The sequence below is a fragment of the Oreochromis niloticus genome, linkage group LG23 (genome assembly GCF_001858045.2).
Source record: "Oreochromis niloticus isolate F11D_XX linkage group LG23, O_niloticus_UMD_NMBU, whole genome shotgun sequence".
NCBI lineage: Eukaryota > Metazoa > Chordata > Actinopteri > Cichliformes > Cichlidae > Oreochromis > Oreochromis niloticus.
The window spans coordinates 42,960,324-42,982,150 of NC_031986.2; the positions used below are offsets into that span (position 1 = coordinate 42,960,324).

The 21,827-nt window shown below is 39.5% G+C and overlaps 1 protein-coding gene across 3 annotated transcripts; it reads right to left on the reverse strand.

The window, feature by feature from the left end:
- Positions 1–1,487: 1,487 nt before the first annotated feature.
- LOC102079386 (uncharacterized) lies at positions 1,488–21,103 on the reverse strand. Of its 3 annotated transcripts, XM_019351564.1 has the most exons (14): positions 20,946–21,103; positions 20,319–20,502; positions 20,010–20,152; positions 19,836–19,927; positions 19,635–19,721; positions 7,295–7,454; positions 7,130–7,183; positions 6,960–7,022; positions 6,651–6,734; positions 6,458–6,549; positions 6,308–6,366; positions 5,013–5,156; positions 4,874–4,917; positions 1,488–2,151 (listed from the first exon to the last, which is right to left on the reverse strand). In XM_019351564.1, the coding sequence occupies exons 1-14, from the start codon at positions 20,970–20,972 to the stop codon at positions 2,041–2,043; spliced, it is 1,344 nt and encodes a 447-aa protein (XP_019207109.1). In that variant the 5' UTR covers positions 20,973–21,103; the 3' UTR covers positions 1,488–2,040. The 3 variants fall into 3 exon arrangements, with proteins under 3 accessions (XP_019207109.1, XP_019207111.1, XP_019207110.1); XM_019351566.2 differs by lacking the exons at positions 1,488–2,151; positions 4,874–4,917; positions 5,013–5,156; ... (4 more) ...; positions 7,130–7,183; positions 7,295–7,454 and adding exons at positions 17,720–18,178; positions 18,274–18,417; positions 18,557–18,615; ... (3 more) ...; positions 19,364–19,417; positions 19,529–19,590 and having other exon boundaries at positions 19,636–19,721; XM_019351565.2 differs by lacking the exons at positions 1,488–2,151; positions 4,874–4,917; positions 5,013–5,156; ... (4 more) ...; positions 7,130–7,183; positions 7,295–7,454 and adding exons at positions 17,720–18,178; positions 18,274–18,417; positions 18,557–18,615; ... (2 more) ...; positions 19,194–19,256; positions 19,364–19,417 and having other exon boundaries at positions 19,529–19,721.
- Positions 21,104–21,827: the final 724 nt, after the last annotated feature.

The following is a 21,827-nucleotide window of genomic DNA, read 5'->3' on the forward strand; positions in this document are numbered from 1 at the left end:
ACAACCCAAAAAACTCATTAATATCAAAGCTGAATGTTTTTGGAAGTAGTTTTTAGTTTGTTTTTAGTTTTAGCTATTTTAGGGGGATATCTGTGTGTGCAGGTGACTATTACTGTGCATAATTATTAGGCAACTTAACAAAAAACATATATATACCTATTTCAATGATTTATTTTTACCAGTGAAACCAATATAACATCTCCACATTCACAAATATACATTTCTGACATTCAAAAACAAAACAAAAACAAATCAGCGACCAATATAGCCACCTTTCTTTGCAAGGACACTCAAAAGCCTGCCATCCATGGATTCTGTCAGTGTTTTGATCTGTTCACAATCAACATTGCGTGCAGCAGCAACCACAGCCTCCCAGACACTGTTCAGAGAGGTGTACTGTTTTCCCTCCTTGTAAATCTCACATTTGATGATGGACCACAGGTTCTCAATGGGGTTCAGATCAGGTGAACAAGGAGGCCATGTCATTAGTTTTTCTTCTTTTATACCCTTTCTTGCCAGCCACGCTGTGGAGTACTTGGACGCGTGTGATGGAGCATTGTCCTGCATGAAAATCATGTTTTTCTTGAAGGATGCAGACTTCTTCCTGTACCACTGCTTGAAGGTGTCTTCCAGAAACTGGCAGTAGGACTGGGAGTCGAGCTTGACTCCATCCTCAACCCGAAAAGGCCCCACAAGCTCATCTTTGATGATACCAGCCCAAACCAGTACTCCACCTCCACCTTGCTGGCGTCTGAGTCGGACTGGAGCTCTCTGCCCTTTACCAATCCAGCCACGGGCCCATCCATCTGGCCCATCAAGACTCACTCTCATTTCATCAGTCCATAAAACCTTAGAAAAATCAGTCTTGAGATATTTCTTGGCCCAGTCTTGACGTTTCAGCTTGTGTGTCTTGTTCAGTGGTGGTCGTCTTTCAGCCTTTCTTACCTTGGCCATGTCTCTGAGTATTGCACACCTTGTGCTTTTGGGCACTCCAGTGATGTTGCAGCTCTGAAATATGGCCAAACTGGTGGCAAGTGGCGTCTTGGCAGCTGCACGCTTGACTTTTCTCAGTTCATGGGCAGTTATTTTGCGCCTTGGTTTTTCCACACGCTTCTTGCGACCCTGTTGACTATTTTGAATGAAACGCTTGATTGTTCGATGATCACGCTTCAGGAGCTTTGCAATTTTAAGACTGCTGCATCCCTCTGCAAGATATCTCACTATTTTTGACTTTTCTGAGCCTGTCAAGTCCTTCTTTTGACCCATTTTGCCAAAGGAAAGGAAGTTGCCTAATAATTATGCACACCTGATATAGGGTGTTGATGTCATTAGACCACACCCCTTCTCATTACAGAGATGCACATCACCTAATATGCTTAATTGGTAGTAGGCTTTCGAGCCTATACAGCTTGGAGTAAGACAACATGCATGAAGAGGATGATGTGGACAAAATACTCATTTGCCTAATAATTCTGCACTCCCTGTAGTTTCATGTGGGCCAAACTTGTGGTCCAATTTCTTTTTACACCAATTATGTTTATTAATATTTGAGTTATAAGTAGTTATCAAAGCAGAGTGAACATTTATCAGATGGCTGTTATTAGATGTGATGGATCCCATTAAATATATATTGCTAAAAAATGTCTCTCCTCTGTGTAGCTTTTCATTAGGCTTTTTTTAGTGAATCTGACTGCAAGAAAATGTCTCCAAGGCACAGCAAGGCTTTGCAAATAGCAACACACAGGTAGTCTAACTTCATCCTAAAAGTATGTGCTTAACTTTGATAAGAAATGATTTAGGAAAACTTACCTTGAAAATGAAAAACAAGGTATATAGTATACTAAAGCAATATACAGCCTGTGAGATACAATAAATAAGACACTTAAACACCAGTTACATTAAATGAGGATCCAGCAGGTAAACAGTGTGATATGATCAGTTTTCTGAATAATAATTGTGATATAACTATACGTATATGTAACCATACTATATGTAAACACTATGAGAGAAATCTGATTGTGATTCAAACATACCGCAAAACTATTGTTTCTGACAAGTAAATATGCCAACAATGATGGCTGTAGAAAAAGAAATGGCTCCAGCGAAGAGGATTACTGACACAGTATTAACAACAGCATCTCTGAGGCTCTTCTGAAAATGAGAAAAACAGACATGAACTAGCACAGACTCCAGTTCCCTTTCAGTCGAATCACTCGGTACAACACATAAGTATGGGATATCACGCCCTCGCGTGTCCTGGCTGAAGAAACCTTTATTCACGCCTTTAAGGTGGATGACCTGTGATGACATGCACACTGCCCCATATACCCCCTGTCATCACAGTATCCCTCAGTTTGTACGCTCATCACCTCGCTGAGAACACCTCTGCTGAGTTGGGCTAGCTAGCTGCTGCTAATTAGCTCCATTGTCTCCGACTTGAACTTAGCTCAACTGCCCCTATTGATGTTAGCTTCCAGAGTGCAGTTGGTGCATAGGTTGCCTGCAGAGCGCTAATTGCAAGTTTTCCTATGCAGCGTTTCGCTTTGTGTTTTGGAATGGACTCCAAACCGAAGCGAACAAAGCAGAAATCTTCTGTTCACCCCTTTCCTCAGGGGTTCTCTTTGCACAACAGCGACCAGTACGATGCCTGACTTGTCTCCCTGGGAATCATCCATGCTAGGAGAATGTTGACGGAGCCCAAAACCTGCACGTGCCAGAAAGATGGAAGATGTACGTGGAATAAGTGCTGAGACAGACGGCTGTTGCACAGCATGAACCTCTCCTCTCTGAGTCTGGAGCCCCGGCTTCATCAGAGTCCGAATACGAGGATTATCCGGTTGATGTCCCCACAATTAGCTGGGCTGACCACATGGAATACGTTGATGAGTTAACAGAAGAGGAGCTGGAACTATGCAGGACTGCTGATAGGCTCCAGCCTGGGTTGAAGCCCATCAGCGCTCCCCAGGAAGACGTTGATGTGCTGGACATCGGCCGCATGTTTGTCAGAGCACAGAGTGGCTGCTGCCTTGCTCATTTTCAGCTGGAGACGCAGACTGCGTTTCCAGACGATATTACATTTGTTGGGCATGATGGCATCTGTGATCGCCTTAGTGCCACTTGGACTTTTAAAGATGAGAGTGTTTCAGTGCTGCACTTTCTCTCACCGCCTGTGTGCATCGCGTCACTTCCGGAGGAGGCAGACCTTGTCTCCAACCTCTCCACCTTTTGATAGTGGCTCAGATTTCGGATCTATTTGGAAAGGCGCAAGTAGACCTTTTTGCCTCCAGGATAAATACTCACTGCCCCGTTCTTCTCCATAATCGCCCACAATACACCCTTGGGCATTGACGCACTAGCACACCAATGGCCAGACGTGCTCCTGTATGCATTTCCCCCCAGTGGAAATGATATCTCCAGTTCTAGAGAGTTTCTTCCTGTTAAAAAGGAGTTTTTCCTTCCCACTGTCGCCAAAGTGCTTGCTCATAGGGGTTCATATGATTGTTGGGTTTTTCTCTGTATGTATTATTGTAGGGTCTACCTTTCAATATAAAGTGCCTTGAGTGATTTGGTGCTGTATAAATAAAATCGAATTGAATTGGAGCCAGGACCACCACACTCTCCCATTTCAGTGCTCTATTGTGGATGTTTTGATATTCCTGCAGGAGCTGCTGGATAAGGGTCTGTGAGGGCAATAAAGGTTTATTTAGCAGCTATATCTGCTTGTCATATTGGCTTTGAAAGGGTGACACCAGGTGCACATCCCCTTGCCATGCGTATTCTGAAAGGGGTTCGCTTTTGAACCCACTGAGTCTGTGGATATGAAACTTCTCTCATATAAGACTGCAATACTTCTCCTTTTGGCTTAGGCAAAGCGAGTGGGTGACCTTCATGCTCTGTCTGTGCATCCTTCCTGCACACAGTTCTCTCCTGATGGTCACAAGGTCGTATTGCATCCAAATGCTGCCTATTTTCCCAAGGTCATGCCTGCATCTTATAGCTCAATGGAGTTTGAGTTGCTGAGCTTTTGCTCCCCTCCTTTTGCATCTGAGGAGCAGAGGAGGATGTATTCTCTTTGTCCAGTGCGTGTGCTACGCACCTACATTGAGCGCACTCAGAATGTGCATTTATTTGACCAGCTGGTTGTCTGCTGTGCTAATCCAGAGGTAGAGCTCTGTGTAAACAGAGGCTGTCCCACTGGAGTATAGGAGCTATCTTACTGGCGTACAGCACTAAGGGTCTTGTGTTGCCCCAGGGAGTGAGAGCTCATTCCACCAGGAGAATGGCTACCTCATGGGCTCTTTTCAAAGGGGTACCTGTAGCTGATATTTGTGCGGCAGCTAGTTGGGCATCACCACACATTTTTGTCGTTTGGACGTTACAGCCCCTTCGGTGGCTCATACTGTCCTTTCTGCTCGGTCTACCACACACTAAGTTGTGCTGGTCCGATTCCAGTCCGGTGGCTGCTCTGCGGGGCGTGTATATATATCCCATACTTATGTGTTGTACCGAGTCAATCGACTGAAAGGGAACAAACAGTTATGTCTATAACTTCTGTTCCCTGAAGGAGAGGAACAGAAGGTGGACCCAGTGAGCAGCTTGGCTTGGTGAAGAACGGCTATCAAACTGAGGGATGACTACAATGACAGGGGGTATATGTGGAGGCCATCACAGGTCATCCGCCTTAAAGACGTGAATAAAGGTTTCTTCAGCCAGGACACATGAGGGCGTGACATCCCAAACTTATGTGTTGTACCTCGTTCCGCTCCGTCAGGGAACAGAAGTTATAGATATATCTCTTCGATACTTAGTGTGACATTACAAACATTAGCAAATTACATCATGTTATAGTGACATGACGTGGACAAGTTCTCACCTTTTTCCTTTGCTGCTTGTTTCTCTCGCTCATTCCTAAATGGCCTGTAACAGAAAATTATGAATATTATTATTCCTCATTAGAAAGCATGCTGTATTTGATGCAGACTCTTATATTTAGACAGGCACAAGGCATTCACCTCTTTTTTCACTGCTCAAAATGACAATCCAGATTACATTCAGGAAATCCCATACTGTGAAAGCAATCATCACTTTCAGAAGCCAAGAGTCCCCCACGTTATTTCCACAGTCATTCTCCATAACACCAAGAAATATGACAGCAACTGGGCCCAAAACAAACATGGAAATAAAATCAGAGCAATGTAAAGGCAGTGGCAACTATCTGAAGGCATGGGTCTAGCCCCAATTTTGGTCTCTTGTTTTAAGGCAAAGTTTTAAGGGAAATATAAAAATAGATATGGTTGCATGCTTTTCCACAGTTAGATGAGAGGATCTGCAATACTGCTCTTATATTTGCTAAATAACATCTACAGCTTGCAGCAGAAAACAAAAGGTTCTTCTAAAACTGGATCTAGAAAACCTTGAGCTGCTCTGTTTATGTCCGTAACCCCTCTTACAATGGACATATTGGACAAAAAAAAAAGTTAACATAAGTTTTGGCATCATGTGTAACATAAACACAGTCTTCAGTTTGAAAGCCATTTGTTGTATTCCTACGATACACTAGTGAGCTGTTTTGCCTTGTTTACAGCCTTCATAGTGAGAGAGGTATAGTTTTTCTCATTTACCTTTCAGACAAAACGGCACAGGAGCAATTTTCACAAAAAAGTCCAAACTCTTTTTTTTCAAGGTGTGAAGTTAATATTGTATTTTCCACACTATAAGGCACATTTACAATCCTTTATTTTCTCAAAAATCGACAATGCACCTTATAATCCAGTGCGCCTTATGTATGAATTCTGGTTGTGCTTACTGACCTTGAACTGATTTTATGTGGTACACGGCGCTCAAAAGTCTGTCAAGAAATGTTTTAGTACGACTTTAATAAGCTAAGAGGTCGTACCGCTTGATGGATTGTTGGAGCATTACGGCTACTGTAGTCAGGAGCCTCGCGGAGTAATCTGGGTCCAAAGCTCTGTCCGCTTCATTCCCAAAGTTAAACAAACAATACGGGATCACTGAGTTACTAAACAGCAGTGATGTTTGTAGGGTTACTGAAGTTGGACTAGCTGGTATATAATGATGTGCTACGTGATCGCTAGCTACACAGCTATGTTAGCATAACATAAACACAGTGAAGCTGGAGGATGAACGCTAACTTTTTTCCACTCGATAAAAGTTAACGTGAGGGTTCCTGATGGTTAGGGACAAATGCAATCGCATGGCAGGATGCTGTTTCCCATAATGCGCCTTATAATCCGCTGCGCCTTAAAATACGGTACTCTTTAATTTAGAAGTATAAGAATTTTCTTACTTGTAAAAATCTTATGGATAACAAAACAAACATTGGCAGCGTATTCACAAATCTTCTTTCTTAAAGAGAACATGAAACATGAAATAAACATTTTGCACAAACTGCATGTCAGTTGATATGTTTGCACATGCAAAGTGAAGTTAAACGTACCCTTCAGGACCACTTCTAATCCCCAGAGACACAACTATTATTTCAGTGGAATTAATCACTATCATCACACACACAAGAGCAAAGAAGATGACCTAAAAAAACACATATAAACACACACATGAAAAATACATGTGGGAAAAATAAAACAGATGTTGTTATTGAGACGTGTTTTACACCACCAGTTGTTGCTCACCTTGAAAGAATCACCGATACTAAACAAGATCAGGGATGAGATTTCAAGAGCAACACAAAGCACGTTGACTGCTACCTTAGACACCTACAAAATTAAAGCAAAAAACAAGAAAAATTGCATATTATAAAGTTAAACAGCCTTGTGCCTGAAAATCCGTATTTTACCCTATGACAGTTGTGGTAGGGACTCCACGATCCCCTGGCTTTTAAACTAACTACATACTCAAAGAATTCTTGGAAGCAATACAAAGATGCAGATGCAGGACAAGAAGAAAATAAAACACTGGCACAAAAGGCCCCCAGCTCTTACCTTATTTATATGATGAAAAACAGCCTCACTGGCCAGTAAGACTTTGCCTATATTGCATATTCCCTAACAAGACATGAAGGAGAACACAATGACATTTCCTCTTGTTCTTTTAAGATGGGGCTGAATAGCATTTTGTGCATGACTTGAGTATCGTTAAATATCCTACTTACTTTCATCTCCACCATCAAAACAGAATCAAAACACATCAGTGCAATACCTGCTCGCTGAAAGTAAATCAGAAACATGGAGCAGTGTTGTCAAAAAAAGCTCTTGCAAGGTTAATGAATCACTTTGTGTACAGTGTTACAAAACCAAATCCACCTGTGGGTTCTTACTTCTATGTTAGCGCTGAACTTTGTGGTACTTGGTATAGTAGTTGTGTGCTGAGATAAAATGATATTCACATTTTCCCAGAATGTTCCATAAGACTGAAGAAATGTACTTGTTTCTGGTGTAGTAGTTAGTTCTGGTGTAGTAGTTGGTTCTGGTGTAGTAGTTAGTTCTGGTGTAGTAATTGGTACTGGTGTAGTAATTGGTTCTGGTGTAGTAGGTGGTTCTGGTGTAGTAGTTGTAGTAGTAGTGCGCTGAGGTAAAATGATATTCACATTTTCCCAAAATGTTCCAAAAGTCTGAAGAAATGTTGCTCTGAAATATGTTAGAAAGGAATGAATGCTGATATAATTCATTTTCTGTTGCATTGCAATATTAGAGAAATCACCGCGGACGTCAGCCATAGAATATCAGAAATTTTAAAGTCACCTGAACGTGATGTCCTGCTCTGCTTCTGTCGCAGTCCAGTTAACTCGGATCAAAGTTTTGTCGATATTGAGTGTGTGACTAACAGCTGAACCCTGAGAAGAGTGGCAAAACTTAAGAGAGCTTCAGATTTACAAAAAATGAAAACAATAAATGAATCAAATTCCAACTACTTACTTCTAAACCACCACATGTCAGGAGGCAAGTCTGTTCAGGGTCAAGTAGAACAAATTTTCCGGTAAGACGTTTTTCATCTGCAACCTCTCGAGCCTCTAACATAAACCCCCTAAAATATGTGGATTCCTCACTCTTGAGCAAAACTTGAAAATTGTTTCAAAAATTCATCCAAGCAAAGATTTGGGAAAAAGAGAATGAAGAGAAATTGTAATAACTTGTAAAAAAAAACCAAACATGTAAATTACAATTACACCAGAGATTGCTGTGATAAACAAATGTAACAAAATAAAAACTACAACGTTCCCTGTACCTGTAACAGGCTCTCCGGGATAGCTGCCGGGCACATATTCAACCATGAAGGGGGGTTCTGTGTTTTGAGGAGCTGCACCATTATGATTGGGTAACATTGAGTCACATGCTTCTATCAAGTTACCCTCTGAATACGCATGCAGCTTTGAGATGATGTTAAGACTAATCAGAATCCATATCCACATCTGTAAAATAAATATCACAGTGATACCTGGTCATCCATTGGCACTCTAAATATTTATTTACTTCTGCAAGTATTCATATATATGTAGACTCCACTCAAACGACTGGAGAACTGGGCAGGTCTTTCAGGAACTGTACTAAACTGGTTCAAAACATACTTAGAAAACAGGAAATACTTTGTATCAATAGGTAACTTCACATCTGAGCAGACAAGTATCACATGTGGAGTTCCCCAAGGTTCCATCTTGGGACCCCTTCTGTTCAACATTTACATGCTCCCACTGGCACAGATTATAAAGAACAACAAAATAAACTATCATAGCTATGCAGATGACACACAAATATATATCACAATGTCACCAGGAGACCGAGGCCCTGTACAGGCTCTTGGTAAATGCATTGAGGAAATTAATGACTGGCTGTGCCACAATTTTCTCCAGCTAAACAAAAACAAAACTGAAGTAATAGTCTTTGGAGCCAAAGAAAAACGATTACAGGTCACCAGAGAACTTCAATCTATACACCTAAAAACCACAAACCAGGCAAGAAATTTGGGTGTAGTGATGGATGCAGACCTAAACTTAGAAAAACACATTAAGACAATAACAAAATGAGCTTACTATCACCTCAAGAATATTTCAAGGATAAAAGATCTGATGTCTCAACAGGACCTGGAAAAACTAGTCCATGCATTCATCTTTAGTAGGCTTGATTACTGTAACAGCATCTTTACAGGTCTACCTAAAAAATCAGTCAGACAACTACAGCTCATTCAGAACTCTGCTGCTCGAGTCCTCACTAAGACCAAAAAAGTGGAGCACATCAGTCCAGCTCTGAGGTCTTTACACTGGCTGTCTGTCCGTCAGAGGATAGACTTTAAAGTTCTGATGCTGGTCTATAAAGCTCTGAATGGTTTAGGACCGAAATACATCAGTGACCTCCTGACCCAGTATGAACCTTCCAGATCCCTCAGGTCATCTGGATCCGGTCTGTTATCAGTCCCCAGAGTCAGAACCAGACACGGAGAAGCTGCATTCAGCTTTTATGCTCCTTATATCTGGAACAAACTCCCAGAAAGCCTCAGATCAGCTGAAACACTCAGTTTATTTAAATCCAGGTTGAAGACTCACCTGTTCTCAGCTGCTTTTGAATAAAGCACCAAATCCACACTTTTAAGCTTAAATTCCAAAACTTACATTTTAACTACTGATTTTATCTACTGTTCTGATTTTATCTACTGTTTTGATTTTTGATTTTATATACTGTTTTGATTTTTGATTTTATATACTGTTTTGTTTGTTTGTTTGTTTGTTTGTTTGCTTGTCTTAATCAATTTTAAATCATGCTTTTTATCTATTTTGTTTTTAATGTCTCTGTAAAGCACTTTGAATCACCTTGTTGTTGAATTGTGCTATATAAATAAACTTGCCTTGCCTTGCCTAGACTTCTAGAGGCAGATTACACTGAAAGTGTTTGCTTTAAAGATGCCTGAGAGTATAATTTCATTGTTATTCATAGATTTGCAAGTATTGAGCAGCCGACACATTGCTGGACATAAACATCCGTCCATCCAATCGCTTCCGCTCATCCTTTTTCATGGTCGTGGGGGATGTAAATGGAGAGTCCTCTTCACACACTAAGGTTAATTATGAAGTTCTACATGGTTCAGTGCTAGGACCAATTCTGTTTACATTATACATGCTTCCCTTAGGCAGCATCATCAGAAGGCATAGCATAATTCATTATTATCAGGAAGTCCTAAAAACTCTCTGAAAAGCCTTCAGTTAATCCAAAATGCTGCAGCAAGAGTCCTGACAGGGACTAGAAAGAGAGAGCAGATTTCTCCTGTATTGGCTTCCCTTCATTGGCTTCCTGTTAAATCCAGAATTAAATTAAATTAGGCCCCTCTTCTGTGGAACCAGCTTCCAGTTTGGATTCAGGAGACAGACACTATCTCTACTTTTAAGATTAGGCTGCAAACTTTCCTTTTTGCTAAAGCATATAGTTAGGGCTGGACCAGGTGACCCTGAATCCTCCCTTAGTTGTAGGCTGCTGGGGGATTCCCATGATGCATTGAGTATTTCTTCTTCAGTCACCTTTCTCACTCACTGTTTCTCACTGTTAATAGACCTCTCTATATAGAATCATACTTGTTATTAATGTCTGTCTCTCTTCCACAGCATCTCTTGTATCATTTCTTCCTTTTTTTTTAGTCACTGCTTGTTTTCTTTAATTAGCAATAAACACAGATCAAAGCTAATGTTTGCACAGTACACAAACCATCATGTTAAACAGGTTAAACAACTTTAACTGTGTGTGCTTCTGTTTTTTTATTCATGATTTGGATTGAAAGCAGAACATAGACTACAGGAATAAATATCACCATATTGGCAGGTATCTGCCCCCCCCCCCCCAAAAGGAACAAGATACGAAATCAACTACAAAACTAACAAACAAAAAAAGAAAACGAAGAACAACACTTGTCACTTTATCTAACAGACATATCGTCTATGTACTGCAAAAAGGGACCCCAGACCTGATTAAAAATATCTTCTCTCCCCTTAACTCTGTGCATAACCTGTTCATATAATGCCATTTTGGTCATTTGTTCAGTCCATCCCTTTAAAACAACAAGAGTTAGATGATTTCCAGTGCCTCAGTATTATCCTGCAACCTGTCATAACAGCCATACGCACCCATAGCCCCTGTCTTCCAGAGAGATTAATGCTGTCAGGTAACAGACCCAGGATACATAAAGCTGGAGACTTAGAGAGATTAAGATGAAAAAGACCATTCAAAAAGTTAATGATCATCCTGTCTTCCCCCTCTGTCCCCAACCGGTCACGGCAGACTGCCGCCCCTCCCTGAGCCTGGTTCTGCCGGAGGTTTCTTCCTGTTAAAGGGGAGTTTTTCCTTCCCACTGTCACCAAAGTGCTTGCTCAGGGGTTCATATGATTCTTGGGGTTTTCTCTGTATGTGGGGTCTACCTTACAAAATAAAGCGCCTTGAAGCAACTGTTGTTGTGATTTGGTGCTGTATAAAACAAATTGAATTGAAAGTCTTCAGGAGGAGTACCTGGAGAGAAACACAAACATGCAGATTCCACACAGAAACACCCTTTGCCTGAGAGTGGAATTGAACTCAGGACCTTCTTGCTGTGAGGAAACAGTGCTAAACACTGTGCCACCGTCCTGCCTTTCTCATCATCTAACTGCTGTTTGATTACGAATGCAGTTTTATTGGAGGACACTGACAAAAACAACTGAATAAGAACTGTTTCTTACCTTAAAGTAAATGTTTGTACACCACATCCAATATTGTAAAGAGCTGAGAGAATCTCAATAAACCTGAAAATCTGAGTTGACAAAGAAAAACATCTCCTCTTTGAAAGTCCCTCTAAGAGAAATAGAAGAAACCCTGCAAATGTCTCAGAAGAAATGAGTCCACCCTCCAGGACAGTTATAGTTGTTGCAATGTGTGTTAGTGGGCGGTGCAACAGCTGTAATTGAGGAAGCTGGAACATTGTGACAAAGAAAACGCCTCTCCCTTCACTTGTGAAATGAAAGACATATCCTGGATTATTTTCCTAGTCTCTTACTTCCTCGTGTATTGAAGGTGTTCTTAAGAAAATTTTATTGACATGTCTAATAGCAAATGTGAACTTTAGGAATCTGACTCAGTGAGCAGATATACTGTTATGTGTAAGGCTTTGGATTTTTACTCTGTAAAGTTAGTTTTACACTCCCAGATACATGATTTATGGACGTTCACTGACCCTATTTATCTAGGGTATATATTTATTGTGCTGTTCTACTACAATCAATCAGAAAATTATGAAGGATCTGAGCTATGTTAATGTTGTCACTGTTGATGATTATCAGTGCGACTCATTGTTAATCATAAACAATGACAGGACCACACAGATTTAAATCTGAGGTACATAAAGTTCCTTGATCCGCACCCCAGATCAAGCAGCCGTCCAGTTTAAAGTTAATCCACAAGAAGAAAGAAGGAAAGAACAAACAAAAAGAAAGAAATTGGAACAAACATTCTGTGTTCCATTTAAAAATAACACAAAATACAGCACGTTGGCACAGTGGTTAGCACTGTTGCCTCACAGCAAGAAGGTCCTGAGTTTAACTCCCCGGGGTCTTTCTGTGTGGAGTCTGCATGTTCTCCCCGTGTTTGTGTGGTTCTCTCCAGGTACTCCGGCTTCCTCCCACAGTCCAAAGATATGTAGTTAGTTAGTGGGGATAGGTTAATTGGACACTCTAAATTGCCCACGGGTGTGAATGTGAGTGCGAATGGCTGTCTGTGTCTATGTGTTAGCCCTGTGACAGACTGGCAACCTATCCAGGGTGTACCCTGCCTCTCGCCCTAAGACAGCTGGGATAGGGCATCTCCAGCCCCCCTACGAGCCTGAAAAAGGATAAGTGGAAGCAAATGGATGGATGAAAAAAATAGTGTTTTGCATGTACTGTTCATGATGTGGTAAAACATGACTAGAGGGCTGAAAAAAAACTGAGATTGCATGTTGTTTGTGATATGGAAGTATAATAGTGATTAATCAAAAGTAAATATTGCACAGTCGAGTTTAATTTTCAAGATAGCCAGATGCAATACCATAATTTGTGTTACTCCTAGCAATACTTTTATGCAGTTATAGTGTCTTTTAAACAGAAATCTCGATCCAGTGGAGGACCTTTGTGAAGGTAAAAATGTTCTAAATGTGAGAATGTGTGGAACAAAGTGAACTTTATTTTTAAAATTTCACTTTCAGTTTTCATCTTCACACACTTGTGTTTTAAATTTACAGTTACAGAAAACACATTCACAAATGTTTAGATTGATATCTACACAAATACACTGAGAGCTGCAAACTTGTAATTCAAATTTTACTCATTTATTTTTTGGAGGATGTGATGAAATGGGAGATTTAGATCACGACAAATGTGTAGCAACTGTGTGAGGCTCTGATGTTAATATGAACCAAAATCACAAAGAATTAAGACAGCAAGGTCTCTAATAAAGCATCCACTGGCTGTAACTTGTCCTTCTGTTTGCTAAAAATTAAAGTCTCCAGCTTTGAAACTAGGACTTGACATCTATTCAGCACAAGAAGAAGTCAATCATTTACTAAGCAGGAGTTACGACTCACTTCTTAAGAAACCTGAAAGTTCAAAAGTCCATTTCACCAAGTATGTTTACAGACACTATGTTTTATATAGATAACATTAAAATTAGATTTGACACCAAGTATGAATATTTCTTTACATTTCTTTACATTTGTCCAAATGAAGATATACATTGAAGCTGCTAGAAGAACATTAGTACGGCTCTAAGAACAACAGGAAGTTACAGCAAGTTTAATCATTTTCTAAGCAGCTGATAAATGCATCTCTGTATCTTGGCAGAGTTTAACTGAGTGAGTCATCAAATGGACCATAGACATAAACAAAGGCTACCTTTTACACAGCAGTGTGTTTAGTGTTTTGAACTCAAAGTGAAATACCACCAAAGAAAAGCCATTTTACTGCTGAATCATGAGACATCAATTTCCAGCACATGCTGTAGTTTCATGGGGACGAAACTTGTGAGTGAGTGGTCCACTTCCTCTTTATTTTATATTTCCATTTATGTTTATTAACAGGGGTGGGACTCCATTTAAAAAAATAATCTAATTAATTACAGGCTTTGTAATTAATTAATCTCGATTAATTGCATTTAATCGCACAAGAAAATTTACCCCCAAAGTCTAAAAGGGTTTTAGTGGGCGATAGAATAAAATAATAAACATGGACATGAATATTGTAAACTCAAGTTTTTTTAATTTCTGGGGGAAAAAAGCATTTAAACTGCATTTCAATTCAAAACAGAAGAATAAAAATAATATCCCTGGCCAAAATTGAGCAGACTTAAACATAAAGTGCTATTTTAAGTACTTTAAGTGCATTTTCATAATTTGTCTTTAAAATAATAATAAAAATTTCAACATAAAGTGCAGTTTTTCTTCTTAAAAAATATGCCAGAAACATAAAAGGTTATTTGACCTGGAGGGCCTCAAGGCTGGCCCAAACCTCTCCTCACTCTCCCCTTGCAAGACTCTTTAAATCCTTAAGGCATGGGTCAAGCACAGTAGCTGTCTTGAGCCACTGATGGTTGAGTGTAGCTACATGTTGGGATAGGTCCTTTGTGAAGGCAGTCTTAAATTTCACCATGTAGTTTGAGTCATTACCAGAGACCTCCATGCTGTGATGCAGGTGGCAGAAAGCAGGTAAAACCACTGAACATGAGACATATGTCTAACCTCCAAGAAGTTCAGTCACAAACCTGTAGTAGACCGTTCAAGAAAGTATTTATTACACAATAACTGTCAACTATAGAGCTTTTTGAAGAAGCAGTAACAATGAGTTAAAAAATGGTTTTATTTACCTGCATGGCTCAAGGACAGTCGCCAGCTTTTGGAGTTTACCAGCTCTGATAGAGTTAAAATGACTAGCTTGTGCTTTTGTTTGTTTAAAGCAGCAAAAACAGCCTCTTGATTCTTTAGTAGACGAGAAACCATCTCCAGCATGGAAACATCCTGTATGAGTGGCTCTTTCTGTTGCCCCAGTCTTGTTTGCTCCTGGTGTAGTTCCTCCATATTAGCAGGGCTGTCTGTAATGCATCTCATTTTGCTTGCTTTTCAGTGTCATAAAGCTGTTTAATTTGACTTGAAATAGTCTTTCGGCATGGCAGTTGGAAAGTTGGATCACCTGAACCTAACTGTAGCACATTTTCTAACCCCCTATCTTCTACAACTGATAGTGGTCGACCATTAATAATACAAGAATGACCTCAAATTAAAAATGGAAATTAAAAAGGTGTGCAAATCAGCAGTGTGCAGATTTACAGTGAACAGTCAAAAACAATTATTGAAATACATTATTTTGTTATTGAGTGCATGCACAGTGATGTGATACAGTGATGTGATATGCAGTGTTGGGAAGGTTACTTGTAAAATGTATTCCACTACAGATGACAGAATACATGTCCCAAAATGTAGTTTAGAACATATTCCGTGAAGTTACTCAATGTGAGTAACGCATTCTGAATACTTTGGATTACTTAATATATTGTCATGCTTTTTACAACTACATGAATGTACTATTGCTGTGTGATTTGTTACTATTACTGAAGGCTACTCGCCACGAAGCTAACATTGTTAGCTGGTGTTAGCTGAGCTTAGTTCATAGACTGCAGATTGTTAGACTTGATGATTAGCATTAACAACCTGCTACCTGCAAATAATCATGTGCAGTTCTGAAAGCAGTCTATGATCTAACCTACATTGAATATACTGAAGTGGCACATAACCCAGGTAGCTACCACAACTAAAACAAGGTAGTTGCAGTAGGCTGACGTTAGTTTTTTTTTAAAAAACGTACTTTCAGATGTTTCTTTAGCTTGGAGTCTTTTGAAACTGAGAGCAGCTTGGTTGCTGGCAGAGTTTGCATTGCACAGTCAGATTTCGCCCATCCCTTTCTTCTTTAAATGTGAAGTTGTGTCGGAATTTTCAAGCAAGAAATGCATTCCTTGCCCGTGCACTGCTGGCTCTGGGTCCATTGTGTAACTGACACCGCCGACATTAACAGGACGCTTACATTGCTCTGGATGCTGGATGCTCTGGATGGTGCATGAGTAGAAGTTCTTGAGCACCTTCAGAGTGTTAGTGTGACAGGTCCTGTGTGATGTGAAAACCCAGGTATCTGAAATTGTCTACTCTCTCCACTCTGCTGTTAAATATATACTGCCTAATAATGTCTCTCCTCTGTGTGGCTTTTCATTAGGCTTTTTTTTCTTAATCTGACTGCAAGAAAATGTCTCCAAGACACAGCAAGGCTTTGAAATGGCAATACACAGGTGGTCTAACTTCATCCTCAAAGTAGTGCTTAACTTTGTTGAGAAATAATTTAACCTACTTTAGGAAAACTTCCCTTGAAAATGAAAAACAAGCTATGTAGTGTGCCAGGGGCGTTTTTAGCCCATTTCTGGGGGTGCTCAGCACCCCCCAAAATTTCTTACTTTTTTTTTTGCTGTTTGTGTGACACACTACTAAAAATATAAAAACCATACAGTACTTGGTTGAGTACTGTATGGAACCCCCCCCCCCCCCCAAAAAAAAATGTTTTGTTCCAGCTCGCCTCTGGCTCTAGCGCCCTTTCTGCCAGAGCGATGGTGGCTGAGACGCAGCGGAGCGGAGGTGTGAGTGCCTGGCTTAAAACAGGACATGTTAGCTGCATTTAACCTTCAGTTACTCTTTATAAAGTTAGGTGGGAGTCAGACCAGAGAATCAGATCTTTTTAGCTGAAAAACATTAAACCCAGGTAACCTGCAGTGTTGAAACATGTTTTCTGACTATGTTTGCTTCCCTACAATTCGTCCTACTAGTAAAATCAGCGACATATGACCGTCCTGTTGCTCCCATTGAAATTTATATAGCCTATTTAAAATCTACAACTTAAAATTGTCCGTAACCTACTGTTGTTACCACTGAGATGCAAAGAGATGCTTGAGAGACTTGACCACCAAAAAGTGACAGACAGATTTGCAAACCTCAAGGTGAGGTGGCAAAGGTTAAACAAAAGAAAAAATCTGCAGAGCCATAGTAGTATCTGCAGTAAAGATCTTTTCATACATAGTATATATTGTACCACAGGCAAAGTTGCCTCCATTTTTATCTTTTTTTTAATTAATATTTTGTACATTTGTACATTTCAAGGACTCTTCTATTTTTGGAGTGTATTTTTTATGTATCTGTATTATATGATACACATTAGAAGTGAATCTCTGTCCAAATAATGCGCTCAGTTTACTTTTTACTCACTATGAGCATCATTCATTATTCTCCCCCAGTAATTACGGTTAGGATATGTATTTTTTTTTTTTATTCCAATCCATTCTTCTTTTGCAGCATTTAAATAACCTTTATCAGATTTGATGGTTTTGTTACAGACTTTTCAAAAAAGTGTTTTGCTTTTCTTTCACAAATGTGGGGATTAAATTGTGTTAAAATGTAAAAAACAGTGATGTCATGTTTTGTGACGAGGACCCAGGCACAGAGAGACTTGATGAATTTAAGAATTTTATGATTTAATAAAGAAATTTGCAGACTTGCACAGAGATGGTAAAATTATGATGACTGATAACAGAGATGAAGACAACAGACGATGAGGACAGGGAGGAACAGGGGTTTAAATGCACCAAGGAGACAGTCAGAGAGAACTCGGGACAACTGGAGACATTTAAGGATGCAGGGACTGACAGAGACGGGGAAGAAGTCTCATCGTGACGAGTAAAGTTTATTGTGCCTGGCTGGGCAGCTCTCTGGGTGCTCAGCACCCCCAAAGCTCTGACCCTAGAATCGCCCCTGTAGTGTGCTAAAGCAATATGTAGTCTGCCTGGTGTATTGAGAAATTACGAGATACAATAAATAAGACCCTCAAGCACTACTTGCATTAAATGAGGAAGCAGCAGGTAAACAGTGTGATATGCTCAGTTTTCTGAATAGTAAGTGTGACGTAACCATACTTTAAATAAACTACAAGAGAAATATGATTGTGATTCAAACAAACCACAAAACTATTGTTTCTGACAAGGAAATATGCCAACAATGATGGCTATAGAAAAAGAAATGGCTCCAGCGAAGAGGATTACTGATACACTATTAACAACAGCATCTCTGAGTCTCCTCTGACAATGAGAAAAACAGACACGAACTTGCTGCTTGTTTCTCTCACTCATTCCTAAATGGCCTGTAACAGAAAAATATGAATATTATTATTCCTCATTAGAATTCATGCTGTATTTGATGCAGACTCTTATATTTAGACAGGCACAAGGCATTCACCTCTTTTTTCACTGCTCAAAATGACAATCCAGATTACATTCAGGAAATCCCATACTGTGAAAGCAATCATCACTTTCAGAAGCCAAGAGTCCCTCATGTTATTTCCGCAGTCATTCTCCATAACACCAACAAATATGACAGCAACTGTGCCCAAAACAAACATGGAAATAAAATCAGAGCAATACAAAGGCAGTGGCAACTAGTTTCACAGAAAAGTCCAAACTCTTTTTTTCAAGGTGTAAAGTTAAGACTCTTACATTTAGAAGTATAAGAATTTTCTTACTTGTAAAAATATTATGGATAACAAAACAAACATTGGCAGCGTATTCACAAATCTTCTTTCTTAAAGAGAACATGAAACATGAAATAAACATTTTGCACAAACTGCATGTCAGTTGATATGTTTGCACATGCAAAGTGAAGTTAAACGTACCCTTCAGGACCACTTCTAATCCCCAGAGACACAACTACTATTCCAGTGAAGTTAATCACTATCATCACACACACAAGAGCAAAGAAGATGACCTAAAAAAACACATACACACACACATGAAAAATACATGTGGGAAAAATAAAACAGATGTTGTTATTGAGACGTGTTTTACACCACCAGTTGTTGCTCACCTTGAAAGAATCACCGATACTAAACAAGATCAGGGATGAGATTTCAAGAGCAACACAAAGCACGTTGCCTGCTACCTTACACACCTACAAAATTTAAATAAAAATAAAAAAAACAGTGCATATTATAAGTTAAACAGCCTTGTGCCTGAAAATCCATATTTTACCCTATGAAAACACCCCATGAGCCCCCGTCTTTCAAACTAACTACATACTCAAAGAATTCTTGGAAGCAATATAAACATGCAGGACAAGAAGATAATCAAATACTGTGAGCACAAAAGGCCCCCAGCTCTTACCTTATTTATATGATGAAAAACAGCCTCACTGGCCAGTAAGACTTTGCCTATATTGGATATTACCTAACAAGACATGAAGTAGAACGCAATGACATTTCCTCTTGTTCTTTTAAGACGGGGCTGAATAGCATTTAGTGCATGACTTGAGTATCGTTAAATATCCTACTTACTTTCATCTCTGCCACCAAAACAGAATCAAAACACATCAGTGCAATACCTGCTCGCTGAAAGTAAATCAGAAACAGGGAGCAGTGTTGTCAAAAAAAGCTCTTGCAAGATTAATGAATCACTTTGTGTACAGTGTTACAAAATCAAATCCACCTGTTGTTACTTACTTCTTCTATGTTGGTGCTGCACTTTGTGGTACTTGGTGTAGTAGTTGGTTCTGGTGTAGTAGTTAGTTCTGGTGTAGTAATTGGTACTGGTGTAGTAGTTGGTTCTGGTGTAGTAGTTGTAGTAGTAGTGCGCTGAGGTAAAATGATATTCACATTTTCCCAAAATATTCCAAAAGTGTGAAGAAATGTTGCTCTGAAATATGTTAGAAAGGAATGAATGCTGATATAATTCATTTTCTGTTGCATTGCAATATTAGAGAAATCACCGCGGACGTCAGCCACAGAATATCAGAAATTTTAAAGTCACCTGAACGTGATGTCCTGCTCTGCTTCTGTCGCAGTCCAGTTAACTCGGATCAAAGTTTTGTCGAGATTGAGTGTGTGACTAACAGCTGAACCCTGAGAAGAGTGGCAAAACTTAAGAGAGCTTCAGATTTACAAAAAATGAAAACAATAAATGAATCAAATTCCAACTACTTACTTCTAAACCACCACATGTCAGGAGCCGAGTCTGTTCAGGGTCAAGTAGAACAAATTTTCCGGTAAGACGTTTTTCATCTGCAACCTCTCGAGCCTCTAACATAAACCCCCTAAAATATGTGGATTCCTCGCTCTTGAGCAAAACTTGAAAATTGTTTCAAAAATTCATCCAAGCAAAGATTTGGGAAAAAGAGAATGAAGAGAAATTGTAATAACTTGTAAAAAAAAAAAAATATGTAAATTACAATTACACCAGAGATTGCTGTGATAAACAAATGTAACAAAATAAAAACTACAACGTTCCCTGTACCTGTAACAGGCTCTCCGGGATAGCTGCCGGGCACATATTCAACCATGAAGGGGGGTTCTGTGGTTTGAGGAGCTGCACCATTATGATTGGGTAACATTGAGTCACATGCTTCTATCAAGCTACCGTCTGAATACGCATGCAGCTTTGAGATGATGTTAAGACTAATCAGAATCCATATCCACATCTGTAAAATAAATATCACAGTGATACCTGGTCATCCATTGGCACTCTAAATATTTATTTACTTCTGCAAGTATTCATATATATGTAGACTTCTAGAGGCAGATTACACTGAAAGTGTTTGCTTTAAAGATGCCTGAGAGTATAATTTCATTGTTATTCATAGATTTGCAAGTATTGAGCAGCCGACACATTGCTGGACATAAATGTTAGGTTAAAACTTTTTTGCCATATAACTACAGTTTGATTACAAATTCAGTTTTATTGGAGGACAGAGCCAGCATGAGGTAGTGTGTGTGGATTTCTCTAGGAAAACTATTAGGGGGGAAAAGGCCGTTTTAGAGAGCTCTCAGTTTTATCCATTAAACTAGAAAATGATTTCAACATTTCTCTGGCAAGTATTAAACACAGACTGACAAAAACAACTGAATAAGAACTGTTTCTTACCTTAAAGTAAATGTTTGTACACCACATCCAATATTGTAAAGAGCTGAGAGAATCTCAATAAACCTGAAAATCTGAGTTGACAAAGAAAAACATCTCCTCTTTGAAAGTCCCTTTAAGAGAAACAGAAGAAACCCTGCAAATGTCTCAGAAGAAATGAGTCCACCCTCCAGGACAGTTATAGTTGTTGCAATGTGTGTTAGTGGGCGGTGCAACAGCTGTAATTGAGGAAGCTGGAACATTGTGATAAACAAAACACATTTCCCTTCACTTGTGAAATGAAAAACATATCTTAGATTATTTTCCTGGTCTCTCACTTCCTCGTATCCTGAAGGTGTTCTTAAGAAAATCTTTTGACATGTCTTATAGTAAATGTTAAATGCAGTGTGTCTGTGTGTGTCAACATCCATATCACCAGTTCAATAAATCTGGCTCAGTGAGCAGATATACTGTTATGTGTAAGGCTTTGGATTGAAGTTATTCAGACCGTCCCAGATTCATTGACTTTAGTGGACCCTACTGGTCTAGGGTCCATATATATTGTGCTATTGTACTACAACCAATCAGGAAAATTATGAAGGATCTGAGCTGTGTGAATGTTGTCATTGTAGATGTGAGTGAGCCAAATTATGATTATCAGTGCGACTCATAGTTAATCATAAACAAAGACAGGACCATACAGGTTTAAATCTGAGGTACATGAAGCGTCTTGATCCACACCTCAGATCAAGCAGCCGTCCAGTTTAAAGTTAATCCACCAGAAGAAAGAAAGAAAGAACAAACAAAAAGAAACATCAAAAAATGTTTGGCATGAATTTTCCTCTATAACGACCCAAACATACACTGTAGCATTTTAAGGACTACAGCAGTGCTTTAAATCATAAC

Bases quoted from the DNA above. Each gene is read 5' to 3' on its own strand.
- LOC102079386 (XM_019351564.1), bottom strand. From the start codon at position 20,972: ATGTGGTGTACAAACATTTACTTTAAG. The intron at 7,455-19,634 runs AGAACCAACTAC...ACCAGAACTAAC, and splicing joins ACTACTACAACTACTACACC to TACTACACCAGAACCAACTA. The intron at 7,023-7,129 runs GTAAGTAGGATA...ATGTCTTGTTAG, and splicing joins TTTTGATGGTGGAGATGAAA to GGAATATGCAATATAGGCAA.